The sequence below is a fragment of the Thermobia domestica genome, chromosome 13, assembly GCF_964235325.1.
Source record: "Thermobia domestica chromosome 13, izTheDome1.hap1.1, whole genome shotgun sequence".
Taxonomy (NCBI): Eukaryota; Metazoa; Arthropoda; class Insecta; order Zygentoma; family Lepismatidae; genus Thermobia; species Thermobia domestica.
The window spans coordinates 100,907,184-100,927,216 of record NC_137466.1 but is presented as its reverse complement, the minus strand read 5'-3'; the positions used below and the strand labels follow the sequence as shown (position 1 = coordinate 100,927,216).

The following is a 20,033-nucleotide window of genomic DNA, read 5'->3' as shown; positions in this document are numbered from 1 at the left end:
GTTAGGAACAAATTGACCTCAAATATATCAAAACACACCCTGACTATATTTACAACCAGGACGTGCCATTTCTTCTTTGTCTACAGCACAGAATCACAGGAGAATGAAATCCAACTAAAATTCAATATTACGCAAGTTGATTTGTTCATACATAAACTGAAAAAATCAATCTATGACCTACAAAAGAATTTGTAGCAGAGATTGTCTGGGACATTGTTATGCACTTTGTACAATTTAATTTGTAAATAAAAATAAATGTATATTATATGGACCAAATTTATAACTAATTTTCTTTCCTCATACCTACATCAGCTGTATAATTGCCTACAGATGGACTGCTGCTATCTATGGAGCGCTTATTGAACTACAGAACAAACAGATACTACAGTGAAACCTCTCAATAGCGGACACCAATGGGACATGAAGTTTTGTCCGTTACTGAGAGGTGTCCATTACAGAGAGGTTACAGAAGTTTAATTTCTCATAACGGTAATTGTATGCTGTAATATATAGTAAATACATTTTGTATTAGCGTAAATGCGTAAAAGTCAATATGAAAATATTCTTATTTAGTACAGATTTGAATTACTGGGAGGCATGAAGGAAAAATTCATTTCTGTTAAATCATATTATTGCTGGGCAATGTTTAACGAAAAAGGCATGCTTTTTCCTCTACAAAGGTAATAAAACTCATTAGCAAGTGTCCTCTAAAAATCCTCAGTACGATTGCAGAAGACACATGTGTGTGTGTGTTTGTGTACTGGCGCGGCATCTTCGTTGACAGAATGGATGAAAAGGCAAGCTATTGGGGGTGCATATGTTTATTGACCCAGGCCCAATCACTAAGAATATCCTTTTAGAGAAAATGAAAAAGGAAGCCGGGAAAACTCCAACCCACACTTGTTCCAGTATCATGAGTAAAAGAAAAATGTTTCTTTTCTGAAAAAGTAAGAGAGGAAACATTGCTCGTTGAAAATGTTATTGTAAAACAAACAATGTTTTTGTTATCTATGAAACTGTCGGTAAAGATACAAGGTCCAGACGAAAAATATTAAATTTGTTAGGGAAGCGAAGATCTTTCGCATAGAATTTTCGCATAGAATTACGACTAACCCTGCACGAGTGTTATTGCTTATTCAAAATTTTCTAGGATTTCCGCCAGAAAGCAGTTTATTGCGGGGAAAAAAATGCAAGTTCAGCTGTTCTGTTTGGTGGTTCACTCGCAGCGTTGCCAATGTGTGTGTAATTACACAAAATGTGTGCAATTTCGTCCTGTGTGTGCATTTTGTGTGTAATTCCAATCTGTGTTCATTTTGTGTGTAATTCCAATCTGTGTGCATTTTGTGTGTAGTTTCGCACAATTCAAAATGTTGATCATTGATGATTTTTGCGAAGTTCCTCTCATTCAAATATTCATTATTTCCATTTTTTCTGAAACTACGAGCGCAAACGCCTGACTCCATGGCGATCTTTTTTCCTTGGTACATCACTCTTGTTTTTCAGAAGCAGGTATCATGACCGTTGGCCCACATGCTCAAGCAAGGCCTCTTTGTTCAAGTAAAGCAATATGAATGAATGTTGACCCTCGATGTAGGCCAAAACATGAGGCGGAGGGGGATAAGAAGTTTTTTTCTCACCACTTTTGTCAAGAAAATGCCATTTTGCAAACAGATGAACGACAGAGTGAACGAGAGGGGTGGGAGGTCTTTTATTGAACGAAGGACAAAAATAATAATAAAAAAACGTGAAAGAGAGAAGTTAAATCAAAGATTGAAGCAAGTTATCTTACTGAATCAACTGGTGTGGTTTAGTTAAGGTAAAAACTTGTCAGGATGACTGGCCGATATCGAATTAAAAACATTAAGTACGTTGAAAGTAAAAAGAAAGTGACAATATGCGGGAAGAGGACGACGATTTTACTATAATAATAATAATAATAATAATAATAATAATAATAATAATAATAATAATAATAATAATAATAATAATAATATAATGTGTAAAATTGTGCAATTTTGACGGAAGATGTGTGTAATTTCGCTTACCGTGTCTGGCAACACTGCTCATGAGAGATACACTTATGGAGAAAAGACTGTAATATATCGCAGAACCGAGAACAATTCCTGTCCGTTATGAAGAGGTTATTGAAACGTTTGGGAAAAAGAGGACTGTCCGCGTCCGTATCTGAGAGTGTCCGTAAAAGGGAGGATTTTGTTCCGTAAGAGAACATATATTTTTGCCGGGACAAAAAAATCTGTCCGTAATATAGAGGTGTTTTTATTGAGAGGTGTCCGTTAAGGGAGGTTTCACTGTATTAGGTTCGAGCGTAATTAGTGAGTTGCTAGTTACTCTAGGGTGATAGGAAAAAACTAATGCCAGATTTCGAATGAGCGACCTCAAAAACATATAATCCACCTGAAATTTTCAAAACAACAATACCCATGCGGACCAGTGTTATGATAGCCAAGAAACATCGTGAGTAGTAATTACAAATGAAAAGAGTGGTCTTGTTCACTGGCGCAAATTACGGGGGATGAGGGGGATACTCTCCAATTTTGGAACTGAGGGGACTGTCCCCCCAATAATCCGATTTGAAATGTGTTTTGGGGGAGAAATGTGATGATTTGTTTCCGACTGCCACTTCAACTACATCGCCTGATATATAACAGGTGCACCTCAGAAATCAGATCTCCTACCGTAATATGAGTCTCACCTCCCCACAGAATAAGCCTCAAATTTACCCGCCTCCCAATATTGAATACAACTCTGCTCCCCTGATCCTCCACAGCATTGTTTTTCAGCTTCATAAATATTTTGAACATCGCTTAAAAAGTAGAAAGTTTATGGAAACAGTCTTACTCGCCCCGTCCCCCCTCAGTGTTGAAGACATTTGCACCACTGGTCTTGTTACTCAGTTATATGCGTTGTGTAGAGAAATACAATGTACAATAACAACCGTGAAAACATAGTGTGAAGAACAGTGGCGCAACTACTAGGGCGCAAGGCGCATAGTGTCCCCCCTTCCTTCAGCTTAAAACTAATTTACCGAGGACTTACCGTCCGTCACGAACTTACATGGCCTAGGATCAAACGTCCGACACTTGAAAGTAGATGTAAGCCTGTCCGAATGACCATCGTGACTCCCTATAGGTTTTTAGTAGGTTGTGGGTGTTTAGGTATTTCAAACAGGAAACATCAGGGTGTCTACTAAATTTCATGACTTTTTCATTACCTTTTCTTTACCAAACCATAAAATTTCGTAATATTCTCAAGAGCGAATTTGGGTGAAGTTTCATGCGTGCGATAGAAACGTGCTTTGCTTGCAATTTAGTAGCGTCTAAAGCAAACTATTTACATTTTTGGTGATAAATTTTGACATTTTATAGAACAAAAATTTTCCTGTCTGTACTTATATTTATACAGATAAAAAAATCGTGACTCAAGAGCTAAATTTCGTCAGTTTTTCTTGACTTTAGTGACCATTTTCTGATTTCGTGATTTTTTCGTGACTTTGGTGACCGATAGACACCCTGAACATAGACACAAAAATCAGTGAAACAGTAACTTTCGTTCTGGATTTTGATCTCCTAGATGCTTCACATAGTGGGAGACCACTCACAGAAAAAGTGAGCAAGACCAGCAGGTAAACAGTCATGACATCGCCAATCACCAAAACATCCATCATCAGTGTTAAATCATTCGGAGAAATCTGGCTGAAAAGGGTTCTTACTCCTTGGCTATATGCAGCCCACTGCGTTGAATTTCTGGTTGCAGCATATTTAGGATAGGCTTTGCCAGGTGGAGGAATTATTTGATTTTTATAACTTAATTAATTAATTATTTTTTTCAAATTTTTGTATGTATAACCCTTCCTTGGTAATAACATATTCAACTAGTGAAAACTGCATCGAAAATATGACCAACAGTTCTTGAAATAATCGCGTACAGCCATACATAAATACCAACATATAAACATACAAACATGCAAACATACATACAGACATACAGTTCAAACTGAGAACCTCTTATTTTTTAAAGTCGCTTAAAAATGAATCTGAATCCAAATTATCAAAACATTTTTTGTTTAGTTCTGCTCCAATTTTGCTGATGTCTCTAATAACCTAACCAATATTACGATTTTGCTTTCCAGATCAATTGGAGAGGTTTAACACACTCTATCTGACTAAACTAGAACATCGAATGATCTCTATGGCAACAACATTAGGAAATTTGGACAGCAATGTAAAGAATTTGCAAGAACGAGCTCATGTCTGGGATACATTCCAGCTTCATGTGGCTGCCTGGAACGAGCAGATCAAAACTCTTGACAAGAAAGTGGATATCTTAAACAGGTAACAACTTTTCTTAAGGAGGGAAAAAATGAATTTCCTCCTCCAGAACATGTTTAACGTCTTTGATGTTTGCACTACACCCAAAAATATATTAAGGGATTTTTTCAAGAGAAAGTGGGTGTCAGGTCTGGTCTGGTTGTCTTATCAGATTTTCCAAACTAGAGCTCTTTATTGTTGTTTCATGTTTATGTTCAAATCACACCATATAACCGTAGAGAAGTTGTAGTTGATTATCGACCCATACCGTTTGAGTGAAATTGTTGAAGTCTTAGTTGATGTAGTTAATGTGACTTTTTTGATTTTTTGTCGTGATAGTTCAAGTTACTCATGGCTGAAGGTATTAGGTAGTAGAAGTGATGTAGACTTCACCAAAAGATTAAAGACAGGATACAATCATAACTTTCGGCATGTTGAGGTAGTCGTGACGCTGTTCGAGTCGGATGTCCATTGAATGGTCAGAGATTTCGGTCCTCTCGATTTTGTACAAGCTGGTGGTAGTATGAAGTTACTTGGGCGTTACTTGGTAGTGTGAAGTTTCCAAGTTAGTTGAGCGTAAGCTAATTGTAAGTATACCATCGAGTTCTACAGGGTGTCCAATATACAATGCAACCCGGAGTTTAGGATAGTAGAACTTTTGAACCTGAAGCGATACATAAATAATGGTTATACCCAAATAAAACTTTGTTCATGCATATATATTAAACTAGGAAGCAACGATTGAAGTACACTAGGAACTACACAGTGTTACCAGATGCAACCGAAGGTGTAAATCATTTCTCTCTCTCTCTCTCTCTCTTTTTGTGCAAAACATGTAAATTGACTCGTACGTATGGATGTTTTATCATTAATTTTCAGTTTGAGTAGTTGGAGTAGCTTGGAAACTATGGAGCAGTAAAAAGAGTTTTTCATTCCCACCGATAACTAATAAAATGAGGCCTCTGTAAGGGGGAACTAGGAAAATCGTAGTTTTCATAAATAAGACTCTGAATTGGTAACCCTGCTGATGTTTCAATGTATCAAAAGGTGTGTTAAGGATCTGTCTACATTATGCAATTCCTGAAAACAACGAAAAAGAAACTTTGAAATTATCATGATAAACCTTTTACTTACATGCACCCGGTAACCATTCTCCAACTATTCAAGACCTGGAAACGAACATTCGCAGTGTCATTGAGAACATTAACACTTCTACTCTTCGTAAAGTTGCTGACAACCTGGTTAAACATGTGAACCAGTGTGTGAATAAAACAGGGGACGATTCCAGCATCTGCTGTAGAGCTGGTAACTCATTTCTGATAATATCAGTATTGCCGGGTACATGTAAGTAAAAGTTTTACCATGATAATTTCAAAGTTTCTTTTTCATTGTTTTCAGGAATTGCATAGTGTAGGCAGATCTTAACACACCTTTCGATGCACTGAAACATCAGCAGGGTTGTCAGTTCAGAGTGTTAATTTATGAAAACTACGATTTTTCTAGTTCCCGCTTACAGAGGCCTCATCTGATTAGTTATGGGTGGAGATGAAAAGTTCTTTTTTCTGCTTCATAGTTGCCAAGCTACTCCAACTAAACAAACAAAATTAACGATAGAACATCCATGCGTATGAGTTATGAGTTAATTTACATGTTTTACAAAAAAAAAAAAAAAAATGATTAACACCTTCGGTTACATCTGGCAACACTGTGTAGTTCCTAGTGTATTTCGATCGTTGCTTCCTAGTTTAAAAATATATGTATGAACAAAGCTTCATTTTGGTGTAACCATTATTTGTGTATCACTTCAGGTTCAGAGGTTCTGCTATCCCAAACTCCGGGTTGCATTGTATATTGGATACCCATTGTTGTGAGTAGAGATTCTACTTGGTATGATAGAAAGATGTAGTATAATACTTGAGTTTGGGTTTGTATGCTGTTTTTTTTTTATTATTTTTTTTATTATAATGTTTCTAGAGTCGCAGTTTCCTATCGACGTGGAGTTCAAAGTATTATACACCTGGATGTAAAGGAAATGATGACTGTTGAGGTTCACGGAGGCTGAGATGTGTGGTGTGCCTCTAAAAAAATGCATCACTTTAGTTTTCGCCACACTTTTATACGTCATTTGATAACTTTGCACCCAACAAATTATCATGTCGTTGAATCCAAGCAGAGCAAACCTTTGTTCGGATCTTATGCAAAAATTTCCATATCGTCTGCAAAAATTGTTAGTGTAATATGCAACAAGGTAGGGATGTTAGTCGTGCGGCACTCTAGAAATGACGAGTAGCGTAGAGATGGCAGAAGCTCTGAATAAATGTTAGTGAGAGAACGGCTTGTTTCGAGAAAACATGGTGAATGGGAATCTGAATGTAGAATCATGAGCTCGATTCCATTGTGCATTGTGGGCGATAAGAAAATATATGTTTAAAATTCTTGTTGGCTCAGTGGTAGAGCGCTAGTCTTTGGCGAATGGAGCTCCTGGTTCAATCTCAGCTCCTGCCACGTGGGCTTTGCGATGGCCAAACACTGTTTACATGGATTTTCTCGGGTTCTTCCGTTTCATCCTACTTTCGTCATTATACTATTATCATCCATTTTCATCCTCGCCATCTCCCTTAGCCTTGGTGTATAATCGTGGGACGTTAAATTGAAAAACATTCTTACTCTTTTCCTTGTTTTTCCTGTTTGTGCCTTATGTTTTGTAATTTAAGCATCATTCACCTATTATATTTAATGTAAACTTCCACAGAGCCTTAAGATTCAAATATATGTATAATAATAAATTTAGTGACAGACTTAGTTAATGAAGCTGGAGTAGTTCATTTAAAGAAAGGTTCTGTCGACTTCCTTTTATATTATTAAACTGATTTCAAGACTGAATCTGCAAGTAGGTTAAAATAAAGAAATAAATGCATACATACCAACTTTTACTTGCTCATACTAAATTTAACTTTGTTGCAGTATTGCAGTAATAACATAAAATTAGGAAGGTAACCTTGAATTCAGTGACTGACTAAATACTTCTTTTAACATCTTACTAGTGGAAGACAGTGCAAATTAGCGGCTGTTTGATCTTAATTTTACGACGGAATTCCCTTTAGACTCTCAACAGGCTAATTTTAAATGAAGTTCTAATTTTCTTTGTCGTATAAACAGGAGAGAAGGATGGATCATTGGCAGGAAATAGCCTTATAAAAAAGAAAACACTACAAGATAGAGTCTAAATAACTGTATAAAGAAATCTTTCCTATCACAATTACAAAGATCCATCCATTTTGTTTCCACTAGTGGTGTTTATACCATTTCGAAATATACAAAATACGATCTAAGGAGTACCTTAAACGTATAGGCATATGATAAAATTTTAACAACTGCTACTACACGTGCGAGTAGACAATTACGCAAGAAGGGTCAAAATACGGGTAGTTGTTGAATGTTCTCTTCTGCATTTACATATTGAAATTGTGTTTGCTTGAAGGTCATTAAATAAACAGATACTTAATGCAGATTAGCTACTTGAACACCTTAAATAGATTTATACTGTAAGCAGTAAATAAATTGATTGTAACTCTTGTAACTCTTGCACAACATTCACAGTCATAATAATTGTAAATATAGTTCTAAACGAGAAAAAAAAGAGGAATGAAATCTTTATGCTTTGTAACTTAAGACGAAGATGAGTAATGAATATTACTGGTGGCCGCCTGCAGGGGGACAAAAGGACTGCTCACCTTAGAATTTTTGAAGGGGCTTTAGTTCTTCGAAATACATGTCAAAACATATTAGATTTGCTCACTCACGCTCTATAGTATTTAATATATTGAATACTACAGTATTATAATATGTTTACTTTAGTTAATAATTTTGCAATGTACTTGAATAATTGTCGTTTTGCATGAACTATTACGTGCACATGTGCATCAAGGTATGTATTCGCAACTGCGTTTTTTGGCAGTCTTTTACCCCTATCCCTGGAAAAAGACCTGTGTGTTTCCCTGCCGGAAGCTGTATTATTATTATTATTATTATTATTATTATTATTATTATTATTATTTTAAATTTTGTTTGGCACAGTCAAGTACTACACAAGGTGAACCTGAAAGATGTGCACAAACTCTAGAAGGTGACTCATGACATCTAAAGAAGACAAAAATTCTTCTTGCATATTGTCGAATTCTGCGTCATTAAGAGTGATAGGGATGCCAACTTGGAATCGAAAATCGAATCGTGACAATTGCAACAGAACAGAATTATGTACACAAACTTCGGGAGGTGATTCGTAACATCAAAAGAAGACAAAAAGTCCTGTTACATATTGACGAATTCCGCGTTGTGTACGAGTGATAGGGGTGCTAACTTGGAATCGAAAGGATGTATGTCACGATTGGAGTTTCGATTCCAAGTTGGCACCCCTGTCACTTATAGATGACGCGGAATTCGTTAAAATGCAAGAGGGCTTTTTGTCTTCTTTTGATGTCATGAATCACCTCCTGGAGTTTGTGCACATCTTTTAGGTTTACCCTGTATAAATTGCTTGTAAAGTGGATAGTAATAAATAGTATGTTAGGCCTAAGTGACAGCACTAAATATTTCAATAAACACCACATTAAATAACTTCCTGTATTACAATAAATTATTATAATTGGTATAAGCATTTCTTTTACATTGCAGAGGACAAGAAAAAGTCATGAATTTGGAAGGAAAAGTTAATACGCTTCTGAACTTGGAATTTAAAGTGGAGCAAGTGGCAGAAAAGCTAGATGAAACAGACAGTAAAATCACAGCAATCAGCAAGACGTTGGAAGAACAAAAGGACAGTCCATTGTTTCATGAATTTGCAACCAGAGGTGCGTTGGCAACATTGAAAGTTATTGAAAGAAAAGTGGACAGAATTGGAGCACTTTCGGCGAGAAATGGAAACGGGCACTCATATTTGCGAAATGGAAATGGCGGTACTATTAAAAATGGAAACAAAACACCAGGGAATAATAATAAATTGGCTAAAAATGAGAGTATGCAAGTAGATACAGACACTTCACGAGGAAAATTAGTCATTAGATGCAACACTCCCCCAATAATTGAAAAAGTCCTCCATGATATGTCATCTAAAGTTGACGAAATTCTGGACAAGGTTTCCAAAAGTGATAATGTATTGAATGACTCATTAATTGTTAAAGATAATTTGCTGCATCCTGAAAACCTCGAAGGAACCCCACAGCCTCTAATTTTTGATGGAGGCCCTTCCGAACTGAAAGAACCACCTGATCAATTATTGACGAAATTATGGAAACGTTTGACAGCACCATATAAGAAAACAACTAGAGCATTGGAAAGTGTAGAAGAAGTAGTGCGAACACTGCAGGAGATGAGCAATAATACTGCAGCTCTTTGGGAAGATCAGTTGGGACTCCTGGAAAGTTATAGGGACTATTTTGATGATATTAGTCAATGCTGTCGTAATAACAATAAACAAATTAATATATTTTCAACTAACGCGGACTCCCTTCTGAAAAAAATGGAAGGTTTCTTCCTGAACTTTGCCTATCAGGATGAACAACGATTGGAAGTGATTAGCCAACTATTTCAGAAGCAGAACGAACATTTTACGGAATCCTTTTCTGAGTTAGTAGGTTTCGTTAAACAAAAATTGAAATCATGTGACAATGCGACGGTTGATTTTACTCCTAGGACCGAAAGTGAACATATACCAGATAAAAAATTTAACAATGATGTTGATATCGATACAAGTGATGTTGATAGTGATGATGATTTTGGTGATGACGATTGGGGAATAACAGAGAATCCAGGTTTTGAGGACAAAGAACAGGGATGTTACGATCTTCTTAAAGATGGTGTAACAGTATCTAGTGTATACACTGTTGGTGAAATTGAAGACGAAAGGAAAAGAAAAGGCATGGATTACAACATTCGATACTGCGATATGGAAACAGCAGGAGGAGGATGGACAGTAAGTGATATTTCTACAAATAGTTGTAGGTTAGTTGATCATCTAACCACCATCTTTTGTACCAACCACAACACTCATACAATTATCGTAATTTACATTTATATTTACACAATTGGAGGAAAACGCATTCTGTCTTAAGCAGTCATTTATGAAACAAACACGTGACAACAGATTAGCACTGCTAGGAGATCAAAACTAATACTGTAGTTGCAACTCCCGCTAATTACAGGAAATGAATCGTGAGATTATTGTAGTCCTGTTAAAAAATTAACTGAAGCCACCCACCTCTTTCTTAAAGATAGTAATTACTGTATCTTCCCAACCACAGGTACGTGTATATATGTATACCGTATACGCTTGCTGTGTAATGTCCTTACGGGTCTTGCTCTGCACAGTTCTTATTTACGTATATTTGAGCTGTTTCTTTCGTAATTGTTGAAAGACACTTCCATTTCACTATTTATACTATTTCATAAATAGTAGATTGTAGAAAAACAGAATCTAAAATGTGGAAATGCTAGTGCGGACATTACATGGGTCAATATTTTTGCTTTTTGTATTTCCCGAATAATTGAGATGCAAACATTACTCGAGCGCAGATATTACGGGGAATATCTATATTGAAGTGTTCTTTTGGTAGAGTCAATAATAGCCCGGGATTAGCCCTTCACCAATTTTATTGTAAAAGTAATCCTCTATAAAAAACAATTTACAAAGTTTCTTGTAAATATGATATATAAATGTTTCCAAGTGAGTACTTAGCGCACATAAAGTGGTTTGGGATGATGAAGGTTTATGTTAGGTATGTATGGGAATACCTACTTAGCTCATAGCAACTTCCAAGATGTTAGTTAAAGAATCTTCTTTTGACTTTAGGAGACGGTTTATAAGGAACTCCCTTAGCTCATGGCAGCCTGAGGAGTATGGTTGTGATTAAGAATCTTCTTACCTCAAGGCAGCCTCCAGAGATTAGGTAAGGAAGGAACTCCCTTGTCCAATGCGACCTTAGGAGCAGGTGTTGTAGGTTAGTTGATCAGTCGTGAACTGATAGTTTGGTTCTTTCCTGGTCCTTTTTTATGGGTGACTTCTAGGTGGTTCGTTTGTCTTCGGTCTCCTTCGGGCCGGCTTCGTGTCTTCCTGTTTCTTCCTTGTATCGTCTGCTTCTAATCGTGTTTATAAACAATAGCACGTGTTTACAGTTGTAATATGTACTCGAAAAAGTAATCCATACTGAAAGGTGGGGATCCATACAAAATATATATTCACTTCGACTTGGAATAGATATCTCAACAGGCCAAACGAGATTCACATTTGTTTAATTTAATTCCTATGGAGAATAATACGTACGTGGCATTTCAAAAAGAAGCGAATAGTAAGGCGATATTTTCCTTCATTTGTTTCTCTTGTTTGTCATTGCGAATTATACAGCCAAATGATAATGAGGATAGTAAAGAGATATCGGTTCAGATGTTTAAAAAAATGAAAATTTAAATTCAAACCTTTCTTTTCGGAAGAAAATGCACTAACTAGTTTTGCATTAATGGATTTCGCATGTTTCATATTTATATGTGTAGCAAAGATACTGAATTGAGAAGTGGGAGAAAAACCCTTCATTAAGCGACTATTCCTCTTAACCAGCGCCGGATTAATGGAGGAGCTTAGGGGAGCTGTAGCCCCGAGCCTCAAGGTGGACGGGGGCCTCGACTCTGATCAAAATCTGATTCCCGGTGGGGTCACTCGGTCGAGAAATTGTAAAACGCTTTTTCAGGCCAGCCATCCCTGAATGAGGTTTTCCTGGGTTTTCCTCATTCACACCAGGCAAATGCCGGGGTGGTACCTAACTTACAGGTTCCAGGCCGCTTCCTTCCTTCCCTTTCCCCGAATTGTGTGCTCGCCGAGGGACGTCATCCCTCAAATCGTGAAGGGCTAAATGGCCTTAGATGCCGAAAGCCCAGAAATCTAAAATCCTAAATCCTTCTGATCAAAATATCAACTGGCTATCTAAAAAGAATCATGAAGATTTAATCATCATAAAATAAAATATGACGAAAAATATTAAACATATTCCCTTAACTTTCTTACTGTATTTTCAGAGAAATGTAAAAGTACAGTAGTCCGCAGGGGCCACATATTTTTAATAACCCCGGGCGTCCAAATGGGTTAATCCGGTCCTGCTCTTAACGACCAATTGAAGCTAAAATAGTTGCCTAGTAGAAATTTCATTGTATTTCGGTAGTAATTCTATAGTATGGCATGGTTCAAGATTCAATTGCGAGCAAGAAAATGTACTGCACTGGTCCGAAATCATCTTTTCTTACTTCTGTTAATACGAGTTTTAGATCCATTATTTTTACGAGACGAGCTAACATGAGAAGAATAGGAATATAAGAAGAAGAACAGAGAATATAAGCAGTTAAATCGTTTTCACCTAATTTGTACTCTACTTCACAGTAGGGTGTTCGTAAGTACGATTTCAGTTCCCGAATTCGGAATGTCCATAATTTCGGAATTACGAAATTTCGAGATTCTGGAATTCCGACTTCCCGAAATTTCAGATGATGTTTCGCGATTCCGGAATTCCGAGTTTTCGAAATTCTGAGGTACCGGGCTAGAGCTCCGAGATAACGGAATTCCAACATTCCGAAATGCCAGGCTAAAGTTTCCAGATTCCAGAGACTAGTACTAACCGGGGTAATGCTAACTGAGTCAGCACAAAATTTTGGGGTTCCTAGGATCATCTATGAATTTTAGCAGAAGCTTGGTTTACTCCTAAATTTCCGGAGGGGTACGTAGAACCATATCGCTCAAATTTTGGACATTTCCAAACTTAAAAGTTGAGTATGATAGTATAGGACCTCGATATGTCCCTCTGTAAGTTTGCATTGTTCATTTCGTTTCCTTTCATAGATTAAAAAAATTCCAAAAATTCAAATTTCGGAGGTTTCCGGCTTATTTATCTTCTTTGATGAGGTTTTACTACATTATATGGTTATGTAAGTGAGTATAGATGTCCATTCCCTTTCATGAGGCATGGATACGTTGGTGCACTTCTCTTAAATATTTGGAGGGTATATAATACCACCCCTTACATTTGGGAACTATCAAAAAATGAAATTTAGTGTACTCTAGGACTCAAAACTTTATATTGGGTCATCCTGTTTATCCCCTTCTATGAAGAAAAAATGCTAAAAAATATTCATATTACCACGTGGTCTGTTGTGTATCCCCTTCTATGAGTAAAAAAATGCTAAAAAATATTCATATTACCACGTGTTCTGTTGTTTATCCCCTTCTATGAGAAAAAACATTTTTTTAAAAAAAATCATATTACCATGTGGTCTGTTGTTTATCTCTTCTATGAGTAAAAAATGCTTTAAAAATATCCATATTACCACGTAGTCTGTTGTTTATCACCTTCTATGAGTAAAAAAATGCTGAAAATATTCATATTACCACATGATCTGTTGTTTATCCCCTTCTATGAGTAAAAAAATGCTAAAAAATATTCACATTACCACGTGCTCTGTTATTGACCTAATTTATTTTCTTGGATGAGGTTTTACTACGGCATATAGTTAGTAGAGTGGTGGTTATATGGTTGAGTAGAGTGATCAATTTTTTCATATGATATTGATACATCGATGCTCCTCTTTTAAAATTTGGGACGAGTACATTGATACACCTCTTAAATTTTGGAATAGGCAAAAAGTATATATTAGTAAATGTTCTCTAGGACTTGAATATGTTCTCTAAATTTGATAGATCGCGTTTATCACGTTTTTGAGTTTAAAGTTGTCAAAAATATTTCGCCGAAAGTAACACTGGAAATTTGGCGGAAAAAATGAATTAGCGTGAGGCAGGCGCGAAATTTGAATTTGTACTTAACGTTTACTTAGATGGATTGTATCATATAACTATATGGATGAACACAGGATCCCATTGTCTTTCATTGAACGGTACCTTGAGATCGGTAGAATTACATAGCACAAATCCTTAAATTTTGAAATTGTCAAAAATTGTAATTATCCTCTAGGACTCCGGTAAATTTTCTTGGTACAATCTGATTAGCTAATCGATTTCAAATCTTTATTTAAAGTTTCTGAAACGTTTTGTGTAAAATTTTTACTTTGAAAATTTTTGAACCTTAATATTGTACTTTACGAGTCATAGTCTAAGGTTATTGTGGAAAGTTATTCTTGATGCAGCGTGATTGGCTTATCACTTTTAAAATCTTTGTTTAAAATTTTTAAAAGGTTTCAAATTTTTTACGACTTATAGTCTAAGGTTATTTATGGAAAAATTTAGAACTTAAAAGCAAATATGTAATTATTACAACTATTAATATCCAACAATAATAATCTCGCACTTTGAACTTTAGTCACAACTCGTATAGTTAAAGTCATTAGTCAAAAACTATTCTTGGTCTTAGAACCGATTGTTAAATTATCTCAATGACACCACTGGATCATACTGTTTCACGCTGTTATCAACAAAATCTTGTGCTCAATATATAGGCTATACAAAATATTTGAAATTGTATTTAACTAGTGTTGCTCGTGATTTTCTCATCTCGTCTCGAAATTTTTATCGCCTCATTTTGTAGACTTATGTGCAAAATTTGTATCCTGACTTTTTTTTTCTTAATTTCATTTAGAAGTAATCAGAATCCTTCTGCGTCATGAGAGGACCACGAGAGATGTGATATAACAACACTTAAACAATATTTATTATTGGAATAAATTGTGTAATGATTTGCGTATCTTTAAACGGTAATAAATGCTTTTCATTATGTTCGTACAATCACTACATCAGTGTATAGTTTCTATATTCGGAGCCATGTAACACCGAAACAGTGTTTGAAATCTAAGAGTTGGGTAAACTAGCGTTACCCACGAGCCTCAATAAATTTCTCGTCTCGTTTCGCTTCTTGTCTCGAAAACGAGACAAGAACTGAATCTTTCTCATCTCGCTCGAATTGGAAAGTTTACTTCTCTCGTTTTCACCTAACTAATAGCTACCTCTTTCCAAATTTTATGTTGAAATTATTCCCAATCTAAATTATTGAATGTGTATTCGAGTAAAATCCATTTCTGAGTTTGCATTATGTCATTGAATTAAATATACACAGTCTTCAATTTTTGGAAATTCTAAATTTCTTGCGTCTATACTGAAACTCGAAACTTCGTGGAAATAAAGCTCAGAAGGGCCGTGGACGGACAGTGTATTTTTAGTTGGGTGGTGTGTGGGGTAATAAATCGATCCTTAGCTCGATATAAACTTAGGACTTTTCAAGACCTGAGTTTACGATTACGTAATTCAATTGCCTCCAAATTGCCACCTACTGCTGGATCAGAATAGCAGATTCTGTGCCTCAATGAAAATCGAATGGAAAATCACACAAGGTAATTTAGGTACAGAAGCACAAATGTTTTGCTCCAGAAAATTCAGTTTTGAAGTTCTTAAAATAATATAAACCAAGACTAATGAATCCTCTTCCTCCTTTCCTTTCGTTGTTGAGATTATCAAGCAGGATGAATTCAAACCAAAATTGAACCATACAAGGCCTTGAAATGTTGAACATTTTGCCATTTTCTTCGGATACATTACAAGATTAAAAGTGTATCTGGTAATGTCGAATATCTGACCATAGTTTACTTATTATTCAGTATCTTATATGATTTTTACAACATGAACTTTATGGAAGCTCAAAAACTTAAATTACTGATACAATAGATCTTCAGTGTGAAATACTGTAAATATGAAAATTAAATATTTCAGTTTATAATATCTCCATAGGTAATTCAGAGACGTGGGGATTTTGGGGAACCTCGACAAAATTTCTCAGTGCCCTGGACTCAATACAAACATGGATTTGGTGATCTAACAAAAGAATTCTGGTTTGGAAATGATCATATACATAGGTAAGTTGAGATGTAATACTCATAGTACTATATAAATTATTTTCATATTCATAGTATACTTATATGTAAGTAAGTTTGTAGATGCAAATTCTTTTGAGTATTTCATGTATCCTAAATCACAGCGAAAAGTTAACTGAGATGTGAAATGTCTTGAATTTTGATTCCTTGGCATATAGGTTAACATTTAATTACGACTACAATGTATGATACATTCTTAACAAAAATCTATAGTTAAAAAAAAAAAAACTTCCACAAAGACTGATACCTTGATACTGTTGTTGAAATCCAAAACCCACTTTGGACGGTTGTGTGTAATTTTTCGCTATACGTTTGGTTTGAACAAAGTTAATAGTATAATTATTATTTAATGCGAAATTCAAAACTATTATAAGAAAAGTATAAAATTCGTCATGCCTCTGAATGTACCGAATAGTTCAGAAGATAGGAAACTTCGTGAAGAGCTGTACTTTCAAATTGAACTGTAGTCCAGGCCTATTACCATATAAGCCTAAATACGACGATTTTAATAGAAAAATAAAAGTACTCAGCATAAAACACTATACACTATACACTTCGAAAATGCTATACAGGGGGTGTTCATTTTTTATGTAGCCAAAATCCACTAGTGAAATTCTCACACCTAAACAATAAAAAGTCCATATGAACATAGGACGAAAAATGCGTTGTTTCGAAGTTACGGGATGCCGAAATCGAGAAAATTGTAATTTGAAGTCTGCCTAGCTCGAAAACTATGAGAGATATCAACGGCGGTTAAAGACGTATTAGAGGAACAAGTACCCTGTCTATCTAAATAACCATGTTTCAGAGTTAAAACGTACCTATGCAACGGATTTTATAGAGGGAGCTGCGGAGTAGGCTTATACCTAAATGTAACCAAAACTGGGGGAAGTAATTACAATAGAATCCTTTTGTAAACGTATGAGATGCTTCTTATGTAGCTGTCTCGTAATTTGAACCTTGTGTCAATTAAAGAAAGAAGGAGCTGTCAATTTAATGTGAGATATGGATGTTGCACAATACTTTAACTGTTGGAAGGCAGAGAGACACGTCAAATAACTTTTAGAAACATGAGAAACATAAAAGAAAAGGATACAATTTGAAATTGAGAAGGTTCTTGTAACTGTCTCGTAATTTGAACCTTGTGTTATTAAAAGAAAGAAGAAAACTGTCAATTTAATGTAACATATGGATGTTTGAAAATAGTCTAACCACGGGAGGTGAGAAAGAGATCTGAAATGACTTTTAGAAAGATTGGAAACATGAAAGAAAAGGATACAATTTGAAATTGAGAAGCTTTTTGTAACACTGTTACAATTTGAACCTTCTGTCATTAAAAGAAAGAATATATTGTCACTGAAACGTGACATATGGGTGTTTGAGAAAGTTTAACTGTTGGAAGCCAGAAAATAGTGTAACAGCAGGACGTGAGAAACTCATGTAAGCTAAGAATGGCATGGGTAGGGAGAGAATCCTTTGATGGAAAAGAGTAACGAAAGCAACATAGACACCTGCTTGTATGTGTGTGTTCCAAAATGCTGGAGGGGTGAACTGTGCTCTCCATGGAGTAAAAGACATTGCTTAATTGGGACTGTAACTTGCACCCTATGGAGAGATAACAGACATTATACTGAAGGAGAGAGAATGTAAGAAAGAGATAGTTACGTGTTACATTGCCACATACTGAGAGACGGGGCATACAATTGCATAGGGGGAAGTGTAGTGTCCTTTTGAGGAAAGGGTTGATTTTAAATTGGCGTGGGACTTAAGGAATAGTTAAGGAATTTGGCATGTTGAGTAAAAATTACTACAATAGAAAGCGAAGCATTTTTTGTGCAGATGAGAAAATGTGATGTTACTTTTGACCCACCTGTATGTCTAACTCTTTTTAGAAAAGAAAGAAAGAATTGAAATAGTTGAAAAAAAAAAGATCTTTTAAGTTGTTAGGATGTAGAAAGTTATTTGAGAAAACGTATGTGACATTTATTGTTGACGGTTGAGACCTCCTGTAATTTCGAGTTGAACGTAACTCTTTTTTTAAAAAAAAAAAGATTTTTCTGACTTGTTAGACAGAAAAATGTTCCATTTAGCATGCCCTGATAGAATGAAAAAAGAAAGAAAGAAAAAGCCCTTTTTCTGTAAAAGATTCTTGTTAACTTTAAAGAATAGTTTTTGTACTTGTTTTTGTGAAAAAACGAAAGGGCGAAAACAGACAGGTTGTGAGTAAGATTGCTAGTATGCCAATGGTTTAACAGAGGGAAAAAAGAACGAAAAAAAAGAAAAAAAAGTATTGTTGAAGTTAGGGATACTATCATGAATGGATTTTTGTAGTTTTGAAAAGGAGTGTGAGAAACTTACCTGGAAAATAAGAGAATATTTGCAGTAAAAAAAAATAGATATTTTGGGGTTATGGATTTGTTTGAAGTTTTAATTTAGTTGAATTTTTATGCCAAATAGTTGAAAAGATGCAGATGAGAAGAGACAAGATTGATTTGATATTATATTATAGTTGAGAAAAAAATAGAATAAAATATGGGAAAATATATATGCTGTGAGCTGAGGATTGAACCATGGATGTATGAAACATTAAAGATAAATATTTTATTAGTGTTGTGATAATTGGATTAAAATTGTTAGGAAGATACATGAAAATTGGAATGAACAGAATATGAATTGAATGGATTTTGAGTTGACTTGATGGTAGTTTTGCGTTGGTTTCAACACCGAGGCTACATGAGACATGGACTTAGTGAATAATAAGGGTATAATACGGATGATTACAAACTTATATTTTTTGTAGTTGGAATATTGAAATTGACATTTTTAAGATTACGTTGCATGGTTATTCCGGTTAGGCTAAGGGAGACGATGAGTAAAAATGGTGAAATGAGATAGTGGGAGGAAATGGGAGAATTGCGAGAAAATGCATGATGAGAGTATTTAGATGCTTTTTACAATAACCTAGTAAGTAGGGCGCACACCTTTGATATGTGTGCGGGTTAGGTTAAAGGAGACGATAATAATGAGAGATGAGTGAAATGATGAAAACGGGTTAATCGCGAGAAAACCCACGAGCACGGTGTTTGTTTAGCATAAAGTTGAATTGTTTGGGTCGGGGATTGAACCTTTGGTACGTTAGATGGAATATTGTATAACGTGAATTATAGATATATTAAAATATGTATGTGGTGTAAAGTGTGACTGAAGCTGAGACTTGAAGCACGAAAGCTGAACGCCTTAGTATTGAAGAACTATGTTGTAATGGATTGTAAGTTAGATTTTTAGTTGAAAAAAAAATGTTAACGTATGGTGTGATACTTACAGAGAGAGAGAGAGAGACGGAAAAGAGCTCTTGCAGTGGTGAATAAGATAATAAAACTGAAAAAGGCAAACCTTTGGTTTCGTTTTCGTTTTGCAGAACCTACAAAAGTGTATTGTATTTTTTTTTGGCTATTGTGAAGTATTTAGACGCTACAAGCTGTATTTAAGGGGTAGAGTTTCTTTTATGTGAGAATTTATTGTTTGTAGAGAGATAGTTGCGTAAATTTTGTGTTGTATTGAAGGGAAGTTGTAGGGGGCAGTCTTTTAAAAGAATTTTGCTTTAAGATATACAGTAATTGGACGAAAGTGTTTGCAGGGGACGCTAAGATTTGACAAAAAAAGAAAGCGTAAAATGTTTGGCGTTAGTTTGAATCTTTTATTTGTGAAAAAATATAAATATGTTGTTTTGGAGAACACGCTTATTTGTATTTTAGAGCTTAGTCGGTGATAGTGAGTTTGTGCTTAATATTTGAG

The 20,033-nt window shown here is 35.4% G+C and overlaps 1 protein-coding gene across 1 annotated transcript in view; it reads left to right on the top strand.

The window, feature by feature from the left end:
- Nucleotides 1-20,033, top strand: part of LOC145668395 (uncharacterized) — a 95,501-nt gene that overhangs the window by 47,534 nt on the left and 27,934 nt on the right. The window contains exons 3-5 of the mRNA XM_081736184.1: nucleotides 4,151-4,352; nucleotides 9,003-10,299; nucleotides 16,096-16,220. Coding sequence (XP_081592310.1) covers nucleotides 4,151-4,352; nucleotides 9,003-10,299; nucleotides 16,096-16,220 — 1,624 coding nt within the window. The remainder of the gene's footprint in view (nucleotides 1-4,150; nucleotides 4,353-9,002; nucleotides 10,300-16,095; nucleotides 16,221-20,033) is intronic.